The sequence below is a fragment of the Calonectris borealis genome, chromosome 7, assembly GCF_964195595.1.
Source record: "Calonectris borealis chromosome 7, bCalBor7.hap1.2, whole genome shotgun sequence".
Lineage (NCBI taxonomy): Eukaryota > Metazoa > Chordata > Aves > Procellariiformes > Procellariidae > Calonectris > Calonectris borealis.
Genome location: NC_134318.1, coordinates 40493774 through 40514271, shown reverse-complemented (window position 1 = coordinate 40514271; position 20498 = coordinate 40493774). Strand labels below are relative to the sequence as shown.

General features: G+C 40.2%; 1 protein-coding gene across 2 annotated transcripts in view; it reads right to left on the bottom strand.

Moving 5' to 3' along the window:
• ZRANB1 (zinc finger RANBP2-type containing 1) overlaps window positions 1-20260 on the bottom strand; it is a 47786-nt gene extending 27526 nt beyond the window's left edge. The window contains exons 1-3 of one of the 2 annotated variants that reach the window (XM_075155270.1): window positions 19964-20260; window positions 6350-6447; window positions 4753-5603 (exon numbers count right to left, since the gene is read on the bottom strand). In XM_075155270.1, the coding sequence (XP_075011371.1) occupies window positions 4753-5566 (814 nt within the window). In that variant the 5' untranslated portion in view covers window positions 5567-5603; window positions 6350-6447; window positions 19964-20260. The remainder of the gene's footprint in view (window positions 1-4752; window positions 5604-6349; window positions 6448-19963) is intronic. The other variant, XM_075155269.1, reaches the window with a different exon arrangement.
• Between the last annotated feature and the right edge of the window lie 238 nt (window positions 20261-20498).

Here is a 20498-nt window from a genome sequence, read left to right as displayed (position 1 = left end):
CCTGCTTCTCAGTATCACACAGGAACGGGGGAAGGAGGCCAGGCTGTACAGCTCGCACCAGGGACTCTTCCCCACAACCGTCCCAACAGGCACTGTTTGCCATATTTAGCCAAGGCCAGCATGCCAGGTAATCACCTGCCAGTGACTAATTCATGCTGTACTTCCCTAAACAGTTCAAGCTAGCCTACACTGACACAGGCAAGGAACGGTGCATGACCCTTCCCCGCCTTCAGTAGCTTGTTCCCACCCATACGCTTCCCACTGCCTTATTACAGCATAAACGACCCCAGCAAGGTTTAGCTGTACCACGTACTAGCCTCCGTTTACTGAAACAGCAAAACAAACCAACCAACCAACCATCACAACCCCACAAAAATATCCCCTAATCAAGCTCATCAAGCTTCATTTTTAGCAAGATTAGTTTCCAGACACACTTCATTGTACGTTGGCACGCAAACATGCCAGGAGGAGGACAGAAACAAGCAGCTAGGAGGACTACCGTGGGTGGCAGTGCCAGCTGAAAGTACCTTGGAATGCCAGTCCCTTCAGACTGCCTTTACTGCCGGTGAAGAGCCACATGCTCTGCAAGACAGAGATCAGGAGGCGGCCTCCATCTCTCCCGTAGCTGCAGAGCAGCCTGGGACACTGCCCAGCCAACTTCATACCTAAATCTGGACAGAACCACTCTCTTTTCCCACGGGGTTTGCGAATGTTTGGGGAACACATTTGGCACTATTTCAGAAAACCGAAGGGAGAAAAGGACAGAGGGGAAAAAAAAAACCCTGTAAGAGATAAAGTAGTTGACAAAGGAAAAACTAAGCAGACACATGTAGGAATACTAGGAATGAACTAACAGTCCTTTTAAGGATGTACTGCAAAACAAGATTCATTACAGATTGCTCTAAATATTTTGGATTTGTTTAAGAAACACACTCCTAGTTGTTTCACACAGTTAAGAAGAATGCCTGCCTACTTGGTTTTGGAGCCACCATCCCCAGCAAGGGAAGCCTGGCCCACGATGGCAGTATCTACCTTACTGACCTGAACCGAAAGAGGAGAGCATGCTCTCTTGCAGCAGTTAATAAGCAGGATTGGAGGAGAGATGAAAAGGAGAAGAAATACAGTTTACTCTTAATCTGTGGGATATAGTTCAAGCTCAGGAGTTAAAGACACAACCCAAGAATCCCCAGCAGTGCCCACAGCAACCACGCTCTGCTAGCACCACTATAAAACCCTGAAGTGCCAGGAGAGGGGAAGCTTCAGCAAGCACTGAAGCGTAAGCCCCAAGCAAACTCTGAATGCTAGAAAGGTTTTATAGTCATGACCATCTTCATCCATTTGTACTACTTAAATCCACAGCCAGCTGTAACCAGCTTCACCAGGCCCCACGGCAGTACTGCTCTGCTTACACAGCAGATTCCCTAAGCCCCACAGGCCACCAAACCTCTCTTACAGTCTCTTTAGCATAGATGCCATGAGTTATATAAAAGTCAATGGAGCTTAATTTTAAATATACATTAGCTTCCTCCCCCAAAAACTGAGAGTCTCCTTGGACTTAACATTAACCTTTTACTAGGCCATACAATAGAAAGCATTGGCATCCTTGCAGAAACCATTTGTAATTTCTCATTGTAACTCAAACCAGCATTTGTAGCAAGTCACGTTATTCAACAGCCATACTCACTAGATGTTCTGCTTTGATTTTAACAAATTGTAACCAAATTAATCAGTTCTAAAATCTCATCCTTTTGAGAAAGAATCATTTGACAGATACATCCACTGCTGCAAAAACCAAGTCAATAACAAAAATAACATTAAGTACATTCACTTGCAGAGTTTGAAAGGGGTAATGCCACTAATCCTTGATTTGGAAAGAACACCCTCCATCAAGGAAACTATTCAGGCTGAAATGCAAGAGTCACACTCATCGCATTTGGTACAGCCTAGATTTGCAAGAAATAGAAGCCTTGATGGCATATTTATTTACTGAGGTGGGTAGAGCATTAACGTAGGTCTCCCAACAAAACAAAAAAACCACAAACACACACACACAGGTACTTTTCTAAATCCACACAAGATACAAATCTATCTTCATGTTTCAGCTAAAAAGAACAGATGTGGGAAAAAAGCAGTCTGATACATGCTTTTCAGGAAACTTGACGTTAAATTTAAAATCTAGTAAAAAGAATTTTATACTAGAGTTCAGATGCAAAGAGGGAGTTCAACTAAACAGCTGTCCTAAAGTCGAACATTTTCCTTGGTACCTTCCGAAAGATAGTATCTTCTAAGAGAAAAGAAAATAATCAGTCTGCCAAGAATCACTCCTACTCCTGCTCCTCTAATCTTTATTTTTAACGTCAGGGAAAGCTACACTTTGTACATCCAAAAACTTTAAACTGATACATCTCTCCCACATAAGACAAACTCAAAGCAAATGGACCCTCCACAACTGATTGAGCTTAAACCTGGAAGTACGCAGTCTGAAGTTACCAAATCCTAACAAGCCACCACTTGTCAGCTGGACTATGGTAACAGACTACATACCAACCCTTACTCCATCAATTTTCACAAACTTACTTGACATTTAATATGAACTTGTCCTATTTTATAATTGTGTTTAGCCAAGGATTGACAAGTTTCAGCTCAGCTAAAAGTTCACAAGAGCTCCAGCTGGCTAACAAACAGTAACTCACTAAGTCACGATAACTCAGTTGATTTCAATGGTAAGAACATATTCTTCAGGCAAAATTGTTCAACTGATAGTTAAATTGTTTTAAGTATGTCACACTAAGACAACAAAACAACCAGCACAGATGTGGCTTATTGCTTTTAAAATTACTGGTTAAACTGGTATGCCTTTCCAATATAGATACGCTCTGCCAAATGTCCAGAGACAACCACAAAAGAATCTATAAAGCTTTCATCCGTCTTCCTAAGGTTATTCCTGCTACAAGGAGTATTTGTAAAAATATGACATCTGTGATATGCAAAATGAAATTCTGAAATGAAGGATTGATAATTAATAGCTTTGGTTGCTGTTTTTTTCCCCTCTCAGTTAACAGCTGAAGTACAGTAAGTGTTTAAGTTACGGAAAGGAATCCACGAAATCTTTCAGCAGAACAGTAGTAAAAATCGGCACACAACTCCATTTGCATTCTGGCTTTCTCATCAAGATCCCTTCAAGACACCTTAAAATTATTTTCATCTTAAAAGAACCAAATCATTATTGCCTTGCAAAATTTCTGTAAACACAGTTTTGAGTTTCATATACAATTGTATAGTCACAAGCAACATTAAATACTTGCAAAACTCACGTTCTTAAACATAAACACAACCATTCCCACACAGATTAAATCTGAGAGTGTGAAATATTTTAAGTAACATTGGAATAGTCAAAAAAAAATTTCACTTTTCAAAAAGCAGAGGGGAAAAAAACCCTAATAATTAATACAGTTGCTATCAGAACGCGAGATAGACTCTTGTGAGGCACAGAAACAACCTCCAACAATTGATCTTGGGTATTTGATAACTTACGAAATATCATACAGAATTTCAATTGCTTCATTTTAGAAGGAAAAAGCACTGCGCATCTGCTAGCATGTAAGGAGCTGAAGGTATCAAGAAATATTTAGGCACCTACTATTCTAAAAAGGAAATATGCTTGTCCAACTATTCACGCAACACAAAAATAAACTGCAATATTTATTAGCTCAGAGAAACCAAACCCGTGATACCCATAAAAACATTTACACCTGATCAAATATATTGAATAAAGCAGCTCCATAAATTAGTTTTTCAATTATAACAACCATGAAGTGACTTCATGAAACATTAAGGATCAGTATGAGACAGACTGTTAGCACCAGAGTTTCAAATGAAGTGTTTTTACGCTAAAAATAGTTGTGTATTTCAAGTGTTTAACCTGCTTGTATGCTAGGGCACAAGATATCTGCTTCTGGGAAGTTACAGCACAAAAGTTAACTCACAAGGTCAATAACTGAAGAAAACCCTGCTCTCACATGTCTCTGTTCTTTAACAGCATTGGGAGAATTATCCAGAATTTCCTTAGGAAAGCACTAAAATACAAAACAAAATTGGTATTTGAATTTTTTGAAGCAGTTGACTACAAAAATACTTTCAGAAAGCCTGTAAACATTTACAACACAGTATCTATATTAATACAACATTATTACTTTCAAGGTCAGTATTACACATGCAGTTTCTTGGAGCTACATATTTTGGTGTTATTTTTAACATCTGACAGAGCATCTTGTACTGTTGCAAGCTCTACACTGTTTACAAATACTCCCAAGCTGCAGCTGCTGATTCTGCTAGCATATCTTGCCATAGCAAAAAGAGGAGTAATTTTAATTATCCAGTAATGGCATTTTTTACAGCACTATATGCATTACATTGTTCTGTAGACTGGTTTTGTATTTTTTCCGCCTTTCGACAACTACATAGAACAACAGGATTTGGTTACAATGACATCCACTTTTACAAAGGGTCAAAAAAGTCCAAACATAGTTGGGGAACATGGGGAACATGTTCAGATTATGGATGAACTCTGCACCATCTCTTAGCAGGTGCTATTTCAGGAACTTCTACATTTGGTTTACTTTTTAAAATTAAAATGCAGAAATTAAAAAAAGCTGTTTCAAAATCAAATGTCAAGTTTATGTTTTAATTCTTCATTTTCCCAAAATTCCTAACTACAGGCATAACAGTATAAGGTAGCAGCAAACAACTTACCAACACAAGCATTTAGGAACAGCCAGTCAGTCTTTTTCATTCTATTTTTTATTTGCTTTAGTTTTTTGAAGTCAACTTCAAGTTCTTCCTTGCTGCCAACAGCTCCAGCCAATTCAATTCTTTGGAAGTCCATTTTCACATCAGATTCACGTTTGGTTGTAGGTGGAGATCTTCTTTGGCTATTACCACTACTACAGCTTCCCCTCCATCGAGCTCTGTCTTGCTCGTTTATGATTGAAGAAGCCTCTTCTGTGTCTGCCAGTTCTATTGCTTCTATGTTGTTAGGTCTGGGATGATCACATACAACACATTTCCTGGCCTTCGCCCAGTTTTCGTATGTACAAACAGAACAAGTCCAGTGCTGAGCCCTTGTGTTTAGTTTATTTCTGTCATTATATTCCTCACATGGATCAACAGAAAAAGGGACTGGTCTTGAACCAGAACCTGAAGACTGAGGAGACTCTGTGGGACTCCTGGTCCTACGTTGAGACAAGCACTGAGTACACCTTATCGCTCTTGGCCAGTTCAAGTATGTGCACATGTGGCACGACCATTTATTTGCACTTTCCATACTGTAAGATGATTTAACCCTTGGTCTTGCACTAGAATCTGGACATATCAAAGGACTACTCCCTCCTTCAGTGCTCGTAGGATCCCAGTCTCTACCAATATCACTTGAACCACTTTTAAATGGATCTTCTGTGATAATTGTTCCACTAGGCCTCTGAGCACGACACATGGTACATTTGATTGCAGATGGCCAATTTTCATATGTACAATACTCACAAGCCCATTTAATTCCACGCTCTGTCATCGTGCACTTCTTGAAATGAACTGCGTCAGGCAGAAAGCTAAGTAATCAGAATACATCATTAGTACACAATGGTTGCATAGGAGCTCTATTTGAAAAAAAAAAAGTAAAGGAGATTTAACCCAGCTGACGTGTACTGCATCAAATATAAAAATGAGGCTGGGCAAATGGGCAATCTTTTTTTTTGGTAGTATTAGAACATTTAGGGGGAGAAAAAGCACTATGAAAACAGTAAGACTTGAGCCAACTGCATTTTAAATGCAGAATTCAAGATTTCCTAGTGCAGAAATGAAAACTCAGTCCTGCATTTCTACAATTTCTTAAATTTGAACAGAGGCTTCCAAAACAAATTCAGAAAACAGATACACATTAAGCACCGAGAATACTGAAGAAGAGATCAATACAGCTACATCGACAAGTCACAAATACTAAGTTACTGGAAGAAAACTCAATATGAATACAGCAGTACACAAAAAGGAACCCAAAGTCTAGATCTACTGCAAGACCTCACAGGACTTGGAAGGAAGGAGTGTATCAGGTGGGCAGTTATACAATAAGTAAGCAGTTCTTTGGGAAAAGTAGGTGTAGGAGTTTACATAAAATGCATACATTTTAAAATTTTACACATGTGCTTAACCAAGACTAGGCCTTGATCGGACATCACTCCCAACAGTAGTGTTACGAAGTGAAAATACCACTTGAAAGCAAGGACAAGCTGTGTGTGTTGACAAGCTAACGTAGTATTTTCATTCTACAAATCCAGATTTCAATCCAATTCCAACTCACTTTTTCTCTAATGAAGAGGGGATTCTGTCTTCATGCTGGCTCAGATCTTTTCCTCAGATTGCCAAATACGAAGGATGAGACTAAGCAGATAACTATTCCTGTAAACAAAATGAAAACAGACTCATTACAGGTTTCCTACTGGACCTGAGTAACCAGAAAGTTAATTATTAAATGCCACACCTATTCTGATCCCAATTTACTTGTTTAAACTCAGTCATGACCAGCTGAGACTAACATATAGAGTGGTTAAAATAAACCAATTATTTATAAAGAACCAGTTGCCACACATGTAATCAATCTGCTGAAGTAAAAGTAGATCCAAGCAACGTCAAATTCACACCAGAACATCTATGAACACTCTTATTAGAATCTGAAACAGGATGGGGAAGGAAAAAAAAGCTTTGATCCCCTCCAGTTTGTGTAGAGGGCATAATAGAGGGAAAGGGTGAGGCAGGTAGATAAAGGACAAATAGAAAAATATATACAGTCTGTTTCCTCCTTACCACAGAATCATTACCCAACATATAAGACTCAATTATGTGCTATTTTTAAGCATGCAAATCTGTTTAAAATACAAATTTGTCATACCAATTGACTGACAATTCTCATTCATCATATTGCAACTCTCTTGGCTAGCAAAAACACCCAGAGTCTAGTAAACAAAAACTCAAAAGAGAAGTTACACAACAGGATTACATTCAAAACTAGACACATTGAACTAAAAATTGGTTTATACCTATTCTCCAATTAGGAAATGTTTTATGAGCTAGTACATTCTTCACTGAAATACCTTCACACACACCTTGCTCTACCAAGGCATAGCTAAATGTCCACTTAAATTTGTCACCCTTATTGCTACTATCTCCCTTCTGTGGATTCCAGCAGGCAGCATAGGTTTTTTCCAACAGCTCAACTCTGATCTATTCATTGTATCAGGTGGCTGCATGAATGAGGGATGGGCTATCGCATGGCCAGGACAGAGGAAAGGGCAGGACTATCCCTTCCAGCAGTGATCCATATTTATGCTGCATGAAAGCAGATGAGCAATCGGGAACACAAAAAGCTTTCCCATAAAGCTCGGGTTCTAATATTACTTGTTTGAACAGCCTGCAGAGCACTTCACTCCCACCTATACGTTATAAAACTGTGCCAGACTAAGGAATGCGCTGAGAAGGCAATTAGACTTCCTACCGCTTCCCCTCCACTGTTCGCTCATAAAGGTCCATGCCCGTGCATAATGGCAAAAAAAGAGTGAGACTGTACTAGGGTCCCCATATCTGTAATAAACTAAGTGAAAAATACATAGATATACACGAGAATACAAAGTCAACTTTATTTTCATAGAAAGGTTTTGGTTGGAAGGGACCTTAAAGATCATCTAGTTCCAACCCCCCTGCCATGGGCAGGGACACCTTCCACTAGACCCGACTGCTCAAAGCCCCATCCAACCTGGCCTTGAACACTTCCAGGGATGGGGCATCCACAACTTCTCTGGGCAACCTGTTCCAGTGCCTCACCACCCTCATAGTGAAGAATTTCTTCCTTGTATCTAATCTAAATCTATCCTCTTTCAGTTTAAAGCCTTTACCCCTTGTCCTACCACTACATGCCCTTGTAAAAATGCCCTCTCCAGCTTTCTTGTAGGCCCCCGTCAGGTACTGGAAGGCTGCTATCAGGTCTGCCCAGAGCCTTCTCTTCTCCAGGCTCCAACCCCGACTCTCTCAGCTTGTCTTCATAGGAGAGGTGGTCCAGCCCTCTGATCATCTTCATGGCCCTCCTCTGGACTCGCTCCAACAGGTCCATGTCCTTCTTATGTTGAGGGCCCAGAGCTGAACGCAGTATTCAGTACACCTTTTACTAAAGGTGACTTGATAATGAAGACTTTTCAGAAACTTGGAAGAAAAACAGTTTCTCTACTCCATAAACAAACTAAAGCTTTGCCAAAACACCTCCTATATGAGTACACTACATGCTAGATTTATCTATTCCATTTAGTCAAGGCTTTTTTCCCCAATTCCCAAAATAAGTTTTTAAATTACTTTAACATTTCTTAATAAGCTCGTTCTCTCTATAAACAGTAGAGAGTTTTCTGAGATATTAACGTTTCCTAGTTAGGAACTTAAGACAGTTGAACATGGTTTTCAGAAAAGAGAAGGAAGCAGCGCACCGTCTGTGCACCTGCCAACTGCCACCAGCAGAACCACCAAAAGCAGTTTCCCTTGTGCTACGAAGGACAACGAGAAAGTAGCTGTCCCGATACTTCAATGCCCAATACAAGCTTGACAATAATTTCTACCTGAGCAGAAGCTGGTGTTTTCAGTAGGCAATGCTTTCAATCAAAAGCTAGATCAGCATACCATGTGTGATGAAGCCCGAGAGGGATCTGTAACTGTAAATGGTCTCTTACCTGCCCTAGTTTGTAAAGCCTTAAACTCAGCAATTCCCATTGCAAACAAATCCCAACCCACATTTGGGATGGGGCAAGAAAACAAAGCATCATCTATTTTACTGACAGTAAGACTGGGAAAGGAGATTTCTGCTTAAGTTAAAAAGCAGCTGGTTGCAAAAATGATCTAAACAAATACTGAGATACTACTTATGAAACTAAATAGCACAGTACATACTGTGTTACAGAAAAGCTTTCATATATATCATGAGATTAGGCTTTTAGCTGCAATTATTCTCTGCACCCCTTAAAAAGCTAGATGCTTTCAGACGTAATTCTTAGGCTCAGTATCCGCAGCTTCAAAAGCCTCTGAGATATGAGCTCACTACTTCCAAACACGAGGCCTCAGGTTATCATGAAGTAAAGAATATAAAAAGGCTCAATGGAGCAATACAATTTCTCTTCTGCAATAGCTCTGCCAACACCCACCATGGCACAGCTAGATCAGGAAATTTAGCAGTTTCACGTATCGGGGTTTTTTTACTTTTAGGTCTTGGTCTGACCCCCAGCTGCACCCCACCCCAGGGACACCAGAACCACCTCATTTACTGGTGATACAGGATCATCATCCAGCCACGAAGCAGTTTGAAGCTTGTTACATTTTTTCAGAATTACTTCTTTGCCACTGTCTTCAAGTTAACTTGTTATTTTAGATTCTTCACAGAGGAGAAGTTGAATCACGTAGTACCTCCTCTCACAGAGAAATAGCACAGCAGTGACTGTGAAGTGCAGGTGCGTGTCTTAATGTCCAAAAAGCATGAGCAGACAAGAAGTTAAAACCCACAAAACTCTCAAGCGAGTTCCAATTGATCAGTTTATGCAGCGTGCTAAATACCTTCTGGACAGACTAGTAGAGTAACTCAGTACATTAAAGATGAGAATATATTAAATTCTGATAAATCAAGTAACGAAGAAAAAAAATCAAAACATCAGACTACCTTTTTACTAAATAAAGTCAGTCAGTCAGAAGAGGTCACCTAGAACAGTCACAAGTTTTTCTTTTGCTTTGTTTCAACTTTTAAGAACATCCTTCTTTTTAGGTGCATGGGAAAACACAAAATGGCACACAGAAATTGGGAAGAAACAATGAAGTCCTCAAATAACATTTTTATGACAGGATATATTATACTCCCCTCAATTTAATTATTCACTATGTCCAGAAGTTATTTTTCCTTTGGCTCAAACAAGGAACAATATGGAGCTCCGTTTCATTAAACAATCAAGCCCTTCCTCGTAAACAGGCCAGACGCTGATTTACACCCGTCTACACTATGGATCTTTTCCTGGGATGGTGCTGGCATCTGTGCTGGCAGATACCTTAAGTAATTACACTGATCAAATCAGTGTTCCCACCTTAACTCATTTTGCCTATGTGTACGGATTTTGGAACAAAGCTAACTGCTTCTGTATTTACAGGGAAAAGGGAGCTTAGGTATCAACTTAAGCCTTCAGCAAGACTTGCAAGGCAAAAGAGATCCACCCTCCTTCCCCCCGATGTAGCTGCCTCTCTTAAGCTGCTCCAAAAAGAAAGGCAGGCTGGTTTATTTAGTTTTATTTTAAAACACTGAAGCAACGTTTCGGAAGAACAAAATAAGCAGAAGCATCTTGTTCTGAAAGAAAGAGAGGCCTCTATAACCAAACACAGAATCTATTAACTCAACAGTTTACCAGTGTAGAATTAACACCTTTCACACATGCAACCACAAAAAGGAGCGGAGAGGAACAGGACTGCAAGTCAAAGCGAAAGATCAAACAGCAGCACTTTCACTGACTATATTCTTTACGTATTATGAAACATGGTGTATTTAAATGTACATCTACCAAGAAAGGGTCTCAATCTGATAGCTGTAATTGCTCACTAACAGCTGGATAACGTTGCTGTGAAGTTTATATATACACACGATGGACAAATGGCTTTTTAAGAAAAATTGCCTATGATTAACCCCACAAAATTCAAAACATTTTCAGAAGTGTTCCCCCTTACATCACTACCTCAAATTCTCTTCCAATTACCTGTAAAAAATTAGCATACTTCTTAGAAAACTGAAATTCATTTATACACAAATAAGCTTTCTAATTAAAGCTGTAAAAGGAAAACCTGTTAAAATCACACATCTGGATTATCACCTTAAATCGTTACGATAAAATATGCACTAGTCTGAATTCAGATAGTTGTAGTTGGTTTTGTTCTGTAAAACTGCAGAACGTTTTTAAAAGATGCATAAGATGAATCTGAGTCAACTGTTCACAGTAGGAAACAAAGCAAGGGTTCGATTTCACCGTTTCCAAACAAATACATTTATAAACACTGCCACTCTGTTGCTGACTCTAACCACGGTATCTTTTTAAAGCTCATACAAGCTGTACCAAGGGACTCCTCAAACAAAAATTTTGCCAATTTGTAAATACAGCCAGTAGGAAGGTCTAGAAGATAACAGAGCTGTACACAAGCTTAAATCAAAAACGCCAATTTGTTTCTTTCAAACTTGTACACTCTCCGAAAACCTCCTCAGCAATTTCTTACATAAAAGACATTGGTATTTAACTGGCTCAAATTCACTTTTGTTATCTGGGGCCAAGAATCCTTGTGAAGTATCACACTGTCAATACACTTCAACAAAAACAACTTACATTTTTAAATAACCTGTTTGAAATTTATTGCCAAGTATTAAGAATCGATTTTCACATGAAATTTGCCTTGCCTAATTTTCTAAGGTGGAAATTTACTGACATTTTCTTCTTTTAACTTACTAAACAAACTTACTCCACCTTCAACTATTCACTATTCTTGCATGACTGCTTTCTCAAGAATTCAGCATAAGCCTCAACAGATCAGTATATTAAAAGCATAAAACTTGAACCTAGGCTTCTATAGTTTGAAGGGAACTAACAATAAGTTCCACTGTTGTCTCCGCAAATTAGTTTAAAAAAAAAAAAATTAAGAACATTGACCTTGTCAATGGGACAACCAGATCAGATCAGCGCTGAAACTGGAAGTTTTGCAGTAAGGGCAATAACTATGTATTATCATAAAGAACAGAAAGATTACTGCAAAGTCACAAATGTAGAAGCATTTTCTTTATTAGCCTGAATACGCTGAAGCAAGGAATTTAACAAGTAAGCATAGTTTGCTTTGGTTGTTAGGACAGTTCTTTAAAAATGAAAGAATACTGTCCCAAACAGATCAGCAAAAAGGAGAAAATACTGTCATCTCAGGAAAACAGCATTGAAAACTTTTTCTGCAAGCTGCTCTATGAGGTGGGGTTTTTTGCTTATGGAATTTTTATTTCTTTAAAGAACACTAGCTGGCTATTTGCGGTACAGACAGTAGGAAGTGGTCTCAGACTGCACCTATCATTACAGAACCCCCTTCTTATAAAACACAGATACAAAGGAAGAACTACGTTGGAAGACAGAGGCTTTTGTCAAACTATATTATCCCTCTCATCCTCATCCTAGTGAGAGCACTGCTCTTGAAACACGCAAGGATCACCTTTGCTCTTCCGAGTAGCAGAGTTGTTCCTTTGCTCCCAATAACATGGGTAAAAGGAAGAATGTTGCTGTCTTGAGAGGCATCATCGAGCTAAGATTGGCACAAATCTCAGTTCTACTGAAGACCAAATCATTGCTATGTAAATCACAACACAATCTACAAACTATAACATTAATGGTGCATGAGAAAAGAAAAATTGAAAATATTTTAGTTATAACTGTGTAACTATTTACAGTCTAGTATGTTAAATGAGTTTCAACGTTTTTCTTCAGTTTTGATGATCTATTTGTTGACAGCCTACTCTGTACTGCAGATTTTTAGGTATGACCTCCTTCATCACGTATAACTTTTCATCTACTCTTATAAGTGGGCAATTAGTTAAAATCCAGAAGACTTGATCTTTCACAAAGAAACATGCTGCAAGAAACACAGCTCTCAACCAAAAAAAATTCTGAGAAAGTAAGTAGTAACTTTTGAAAACATTTAGAAGTCTGTTCATTGGATGAATTCTGATGGGCTTCATTTACATACAATTAATAAAAAATTGCTTTCATTTTGATTTATGGATTCACATCTCATTTCAAAGCATCTTAACTCTACTTTATTAGGTATTTATGGTATTCAGAAAAATTACGCTGATTTTGCTTCAGCTTTCTTTTCAATATTCTATTCACACTTCCAATCCAACTGCTATCATTTCAAATAAACCTTAAAGCCTGACTTTTCATAAGCAAGAGAATTTATATTGCAGTCTTAATGCAAGAGGATGCCTAATTTTGCAAATGTTCTATGCAGTAAGAAGTCAAACATTCAAGAGGTTTACAGATCAGACATCTGAAATACAAGAATTGACAATGAACTTTAGGTTAGAATGTAGACCCAACTATAAACAGACTCTTCTGCAAAAGCTGAAAACTCATCACAGAATTAGCAGGTATTTGACAATACTAAACATTCACTTTCTGCTGTCTTTTTTTATTTTGATGTTTATCCCTTGAAGCATTTTTGTGCTCTTAACCACTACAGTTCGTCCTCCGGTGTAACTTCCAAAGTACAAGTTTCCATTTTATTTGTTACTCCTCTCAAACGGGTCAAACTACACATAGCTCTATTAAATTTGTGACTAAAAGCTAGGAAAGCCTTAACTGCTGAAAACAGCCTATAAAAAACAATAGCAGCAGCTTGCAGTTCAGTCCTCTTTCTTATTTCAGGAAAGTGTTACATTTTTCAGGGTTTTTTTGGTTTTGTTTTAAACTCAGTTAAAAGTGAACAACTATTTAGATGAGATGTTACTACACATTACGATGGACTAAATACGACTGCTTACTCAGAAACCAATACTATTTGGGAAAATGAGAGTAAGCAGATCAACAGTTACATAATACACAGCATCTCCCACAGAATACTAATCAAAAACCAAGCAAAGTGACTCAAAATAATGAGCTATGATAGAATATTTGCATAAATACAGCCAGCAACATTTAATGAATCTGATCATCACAAACAGTCAGCACAGATGAATACTGACTCAAGATAAGATGTACAATACAGTAACAAACACACTAATAAAACACAACAGAATTGTTAAAACTTCATTTTTAAGACTTTGCATTGGACAAAGTACAGAAGTTGAACAAGAGGATTCTTTATAAAAAGTGAGGTCAAATACAAAAATATAGTTTATCTGTGTTTAGACTATATGCCTAAAACATGAGATTCATTTTTGTTTAGATCTCAGGCATCCTCACACAAGATGAGGAAAACCAGATGTCATGCTCTGAACAAAAACACATTGTGGAGTCAGACATCAAAACTTAAAAACACTTAAACCTGTCCAACAACCAAGGAACATTATATTAAGACTTGTACATTTGACATTCAGTTCTAGTAATTATCCTTTGGACCTCCTCAATGCTGGCTGACCATAAATTAGATCGTGGCTACATGCAGACATAGTCCCCATTTGGTGGAAAAAACCCACCTGCCTCCAAATGAAACAAGGAAACACACACTCAACATCAACTATTGTGTAGTTTCCTCCTAATTAATGGCAAGCCACTTTCAGATAGAGTTAAGGACCATCCTTGGTATACGCACTTGCAATTGGGTTATATTTAAGACTACTTGTAGCTCAAGTAAGCCACACAAGCTACACTTATTTTATCCAGCTCTTTTTAAGATACTAGCTAGACAGCAAAGCATTAAAAAAAAAAAAAAAAGAAAAAGAAAAAAAAAAGAGAGAGAAGCAAAAATGCGATTATCATAGCACACATAAAAACCACCACTGTGCATGTTGCTGCTTAACATAGTGCAAAGAACTAGTATCAAGTATCACAGGGAAAACAAATTCAAACTCCTTCTAGAGAAGGAGTGATATCAGCTGTTTTTTTTTCTTTTTTAATCACTTTTTTTTTTTTAACCTTATGATTAGTAATGTCTATTTTGCTCATAATACATATCCAACAACTCCAAGTTAATCACTGCAAGGTACTCTGAGCTGCTAGAAAGTTTCAGAGTTAACAGCTCTAAAATAGTAAACCTTCTGCTTTTGAGGGGTGGGAATAACGTTCTGCTAGAGACAACACTGAACAACCGTCTTTAAATAAACCCTTTAAAAGCCATGAGGTGACAATTATTTTTATCCCTGCCAAGCTAAACAGTAATGCAGAGGTCAAAAAACCGTAAATAGTCCAGCAGACCATCCCAACCCTTCAGCGAGATAAAAGTTAGCTTCTCAACAAGCACACAGTAAGGGGAAGCCTTTGTTGCCAAAACTTAAACCCACAGGCCCATCCGACAGAAGGCATAAATGACAATCAGACATTGTTAAGACACCTAGTACAAAGTAGCCCTGACTTATCATGGTAGTGTGAATTAAAAAAAAAAAAAAAAAAAAAAAAGAAAAGGCCTAGAATGAAAACAAGTATATACTCAATACTTCTTGAAACTGCAGAAGACTTAAGACTCAGACCTGTAGATTGAAGCTGTTTCAGAAGAGTATTCAGACAGCAGCAACTAATAAACATGCCAGCTGTCTCTACTGAATCCCTGCTTAGACACAGGGAAGAGGAATGGAGACAGAAGAAATACTTTCAAGCCCATTAGCCTGAAAGAAGTACAAGTCAACAATGCACTTACAGTCTTTACAACCACAAGAAATAGGATTCTCTCATAAACCGACACAAAGCACATTTCCTATTTTTTGCTAGAATTATCCACGTTTATGAAATTTATGACAATCGTTTTTCTTCCCAGATAATCAACTGACTATGCACCAAAAGCCACATGAATGGACCTACAACAGCGCATGCAACTTCAAAGCCACTAAAAGATTACTTGATCATAATATTTCTAATCTACTGAAAACAAAACAGACCACTCAAGTTTATTTTTCTTTCCAGAGTCACATAAACCATGGTTCTGACAATTTTCTTTAGCTCAGGAAAGCTAACTCATGAATATCTGGAAGATAGCAGAACACCAATGTAACTTACAAAAGTTTCTTAATCTCTGTGTACTCCCCAGTAACTCGGACTTTCTCTGTTTCATTAAAAACAGCTACTCAAGACTAGATGCTAAATCAAATCAAAGTCAAAGAATCACATGGAGGATTTTTAAACCTTAACATTTGTTTACAAAAATAATGGCAAACATAACCCAAATAAAACATCACCGTGTATTGGCTTCTGCCACGGTGGGAGGAAGGAGAAGAAAAAAAAGAAGAAAGACTGCAGCCTCCTTGCTCACAACTGACAGTTTCAGAAAGAAGTCCTATTTACACTTACCAAAATAGACACAGGTCCATCCTTCCAGTCCCCCCCATCCCCTGCACAGCAGGTTGCATGCCTAGTATTCGTTTTGTACCTAACTCTCATTACTTCAAGTATTTTCAGCTCAATTCTGAACTCAACCTTAAAGACAAATTCTGTGCCTTCTCCAGCATTTGTCTCAGAAGTACTAACTTTCAATAATTTAAAACGCACATGTGAATACACGCAAAATTAGCAGCCATTCTCAGCAAAAAAAAAATTCCACCTTACTAGAAATACTAAAAAAAAAAAAAAAAAAGATGCAATAGTATCCTTGTTTTAAGAACAAGCAGAACAGATTATATCAGGAAAAATTCAAATAACCAAAGGGAAAAATGCCAACTTAATTATATCTGCTGTACAGTAGAAGATGCAAAAGGGCTGCAAACTTGGCTGCTTCGTAGGCAAGATGCTCTGCACATAACAGCAACTACCACTCTTTCCAATGTATTATCCTCCCATGTTCCTTGTTTTTAAAAAAAAAAAAAATCTCTACTATTCCTTCTGCTTTCTTGAACCAAGGTCTCCGTGTCAGCCCCCTCTTGAAGACAGTTCCTTCTTCAGACGTCACTGCACTCATTCCCTACTCCACTCCCTCCACACCTCTCCTCTCTCTGGTTTTCACCAGTTTTTGCATAAATGGAACAGCAGCACAGGAAAAAAGTTGTTTTGAAAAATGCCAGGTGAATACAACTCCAGTTTGACTACAGAGATTCTGAAAACCTATCCATGCCACAAAAGAAGGAAATACAAAATCATCCGTATTATTATAGACTAAGGTGTTTTCAGAATTGATGTTGAAGTACTACAGTTTTAGTGTTCACACTACAGTGAACTACTTCTTTTAAAGTATGTTAACTGTTAGACACCGAAGAGATAACAGTCCTATTATTAATCTTGTATTTCAAGAAAGTTCCAAAAGAATTAACTACATACATATGAGAAGCTGTGCTTCAGCAATTGGTGATGTAAAAATTAACACAGTCAAAAGATCAATCCAATTCCGTGCAAGTTAAAGCAATGTCAGCTATGCAAGAAGTGCTATGAAAAAGAGTAAGTACCAGGAAAGCGTCCGAATTCCTAAAGATCCAAGTTTTCTTTTTAAGGTATATCAAATTCCATTCAAATGACATTACAAAGTTATGATTATCTGTTATTTAACTGATTTTTACCAAGCTATGCCATTTGACAAGTGGTAAGCTCTTCATCAGCTGTGTTGAAAAAAATTCTCTTTTCAACTTTGCCTCATTTCCCTCTTCATATGTAGTACTACTTAAAAAAAATAAAAAAATTAAGAACTCTGTTACAGCTAAGCCAGCCATTTTCAGCTGCCAAACTAAAGTTTAGTTCCATTTTAGTACCAGGAGACTGTGGATCATAATTCATGCATTAAAATGAAGATTACTTGTTGACATAAATTTTGAACAGCTCAAAATAACCCAGTCTTCAAATTTTGGGGGGAGGAAGGGGCATGACATTACTAACAGAACTGGCAGTAGCAGTTTAAATGCTTTGCTGCGATTAGTAGATGGTACATCACGATAAAGAATGCATCGATCTAAAGTTCTGCACAATTTCAACCCGGTGCAAAACTGATATGGCAAAGAGACGCTGGAAAGAGAAACGTTAACGCCTGAGTTCATACCACATGAAGGAGCCAGTAAATCTCACATTAAAGTGCCTGAGAGTACATTTGATTATTTGATTGACTGTATTAAAAATAACCTCCCATACAATCAGTAAAGTATTTTGTACTTACACTTCTGACTTATTTACAGATCCATCTTGCAAAGAACACCAAAGATGGATGGGATTTCCTGTCCCCAAGGAATTTACATTGCGAATGACGCACAATTAGAACGGCCATACACATGGCTAAATAAGACTGGAAATGTCGCCTTGACCAATTCTGCGTTTTAACTAGTCTCCAATTTAAGTCATGCTTCTGTGATGAATCCCGTTGACGCTTTTATGCCACTCAGCATTCCAATTAAATATTTTTAATTATACTTCTGAGAAAATGCTAATGGATACAACTCTACAATAACAGATTATGGCCTCATCGGTCATCCCCATCTGTCTGTCCTTACTTAAGCGGCGTAAGAAAAGTAAAGCTAATAATTTCTCTTTTCTTCAAGAGAATGACAGCACATAATTAGAGTTTCACAAATCCTACAAAATGCAACACATCCAAATGCATTATTCTCTTATAATGCTGTGACAGACTTAAATCAGAAGTGATCTTTTACACATGACATGCTAGACTGCGCATGCCGAGACACCAATTCAACTTGGCCTTCGGAAGGAGGCAAATAAAAGAGTTCCAGAACACCTCCTGTGGCTTACCTGTTTCCCCTTCTCTGAGTAACCACTGAAAAAGAAATGGAAAAGGAAGAGGGAAAAAAAAAAAGAAATGGGCTTCAAAAATCTCTTCTGCAGTCACCAAAGACAAAACGCTACATGAGCCGAAGGAAAAGCAAAACTAAGTGCAACAAATCTCTCCTGAACTACTGTTACAAGGTTCTGCTCACACCAGAATAAGCTTTAACACAGTATGTGCTAGAGAAAGGAGGAAGTTAAGGTATTACACAGAACACATCTCACCTTTCAATTTTTGCATCAACAAACGTATCAATGTGTTAAACTCACATGCCAGTTTCACCACTTTCACAGCAGGTAGCTAGAGAGTAGAGACTGTTCAAGCACAGCACAAAGCCTGCCAAACAACACTTGTTTACTACATCGACTCCCAAGAATTCCAGAAAAAGTTGTCATTATTGTTATCACTGAAAGTCACCATGGCAGCAAAAAGTTCTCAGCAGCCGTGCTGTCTGCCATGCAGGGGCCCCAGATTAATTTTCTCCCATCGCTTCTCCCACCCGCTGCTCCTCAGAGAGCGGTGAGTACTCTGGGGACGGAGCGCTCGAGATCTGGGTTGAGGGCTGGAAGGAATGCCTTTTGTCACTCCGAAGGAAGGACTCACAGACACATCCGTGACCTCCGCAGAGAAGTTTACCTTATCCTGGCAGGAAGCTGCCGCAGTGTGGGATTGTGAAGGTAGAGTCAGAAAGCCACGGAAGCGTGGATTACCAAGGTTTGCCTCATTCGTTAATTGAGCTTTTCTAATTTTTTTTAAACTTCAGTTCAGAATAACAAGCTCGATTTTGAAATACTTCCCACGCTGTACTTCATTTCTGATAAAGTATCGACAATACGTGATATGGTACTATAGGCAGTATCGTGGAAGTTCTGCTATCCAAAATTCACGGACACATGCAAGTAGCTCCCATCACCTACTCCACCACAGCATACAGATCAAAACAAGCACATCCCAAAAGAAACAAAAAAGGGAGGGGGGGAAGAAGTGGGAGGCAGCAGAGGCATGATCTCACCCCAGCAGACCGAGGCACTGCAGCCCAGCGTTTGGAGAAGCAGCCACAAGAGAAAAAAAAAAAACAGAGTTTCCTGCCTTTGTACCGAGACTCTTGTTGCTGTTTCAGAAAGCTGTGTGACACACGGCGCTGCTGGGACGGAGGGAGAAACGCCGCATCCCTTCGGCCAGCGGTTACCGCCGAAGCAAACCCCCCCCTTCCACGCGGGACGGTGACCCCAGCGGGGCCCCAGCCGGTCACGGGGCCACGGAGGAGCCGCGGAGGAGGCGACTCCCCACACCGCCCCTCGGCCGGGCCACCCCCGGCCCCGCAGCGCTCCGCCCCGCTCCGCTCCGCCGGCGGGCGAATCCCGACGGGTCACCGGCCGGGGAACCGCCGCGGGCTGGCTCGGCTCGCCCCCGCCGCCGGGCCCCCCCGTTCCCCCCAGCGCCCCCTCCTCCCCCAGCGCGGCCCGGGGAGGGGAGAGGGATTTACCTCGCCGCCGCCGCCGCCGCCGGGAGCCGTCCCTCAGGCACACGCTCGGCACTGGAAGCCGCCTGCGCTCCGCGCCGCCGCCGCCCCCCCCCCCCCGGCCCGCTGGCTGCGGCGTCCTCTCCCCGCTCAGGACATGGTCTCTCCCAACGCGGCGGGCTGCCGCGGCCGCGGGCGCTCCCACTCGGCGCGGCGGGGGGAGCCTCTCGCCCCGCTCCCCGCGTTCCTCTAATGGCGGCGACCGGGGCGGCCCAAAGCAAAATAAACCCCCATACGGCCAGGAGCCCGCACGTCAGCCCGGCCTGCCGCCCTGCCTGGCGCCCATTGGCGGAGCCTGCGCCTTCCCCTCCGCCAATCGGCGCGCGCCTCTTTGGGAAGAACGGGTGATGTCATCCCTGCCGCCGGGGCGTCTCGTTGTGGGGTGCGGGGGTTCGCCCCGCGGAGCCCCGCCCCCCCCACCCCCCCCGCCGTCTCTGGGCGGGCGGGCGCCCCGCGGCGCCGGGTCCCTCCGGGGGACCCTCCCCCGTCCCCGCCCCCG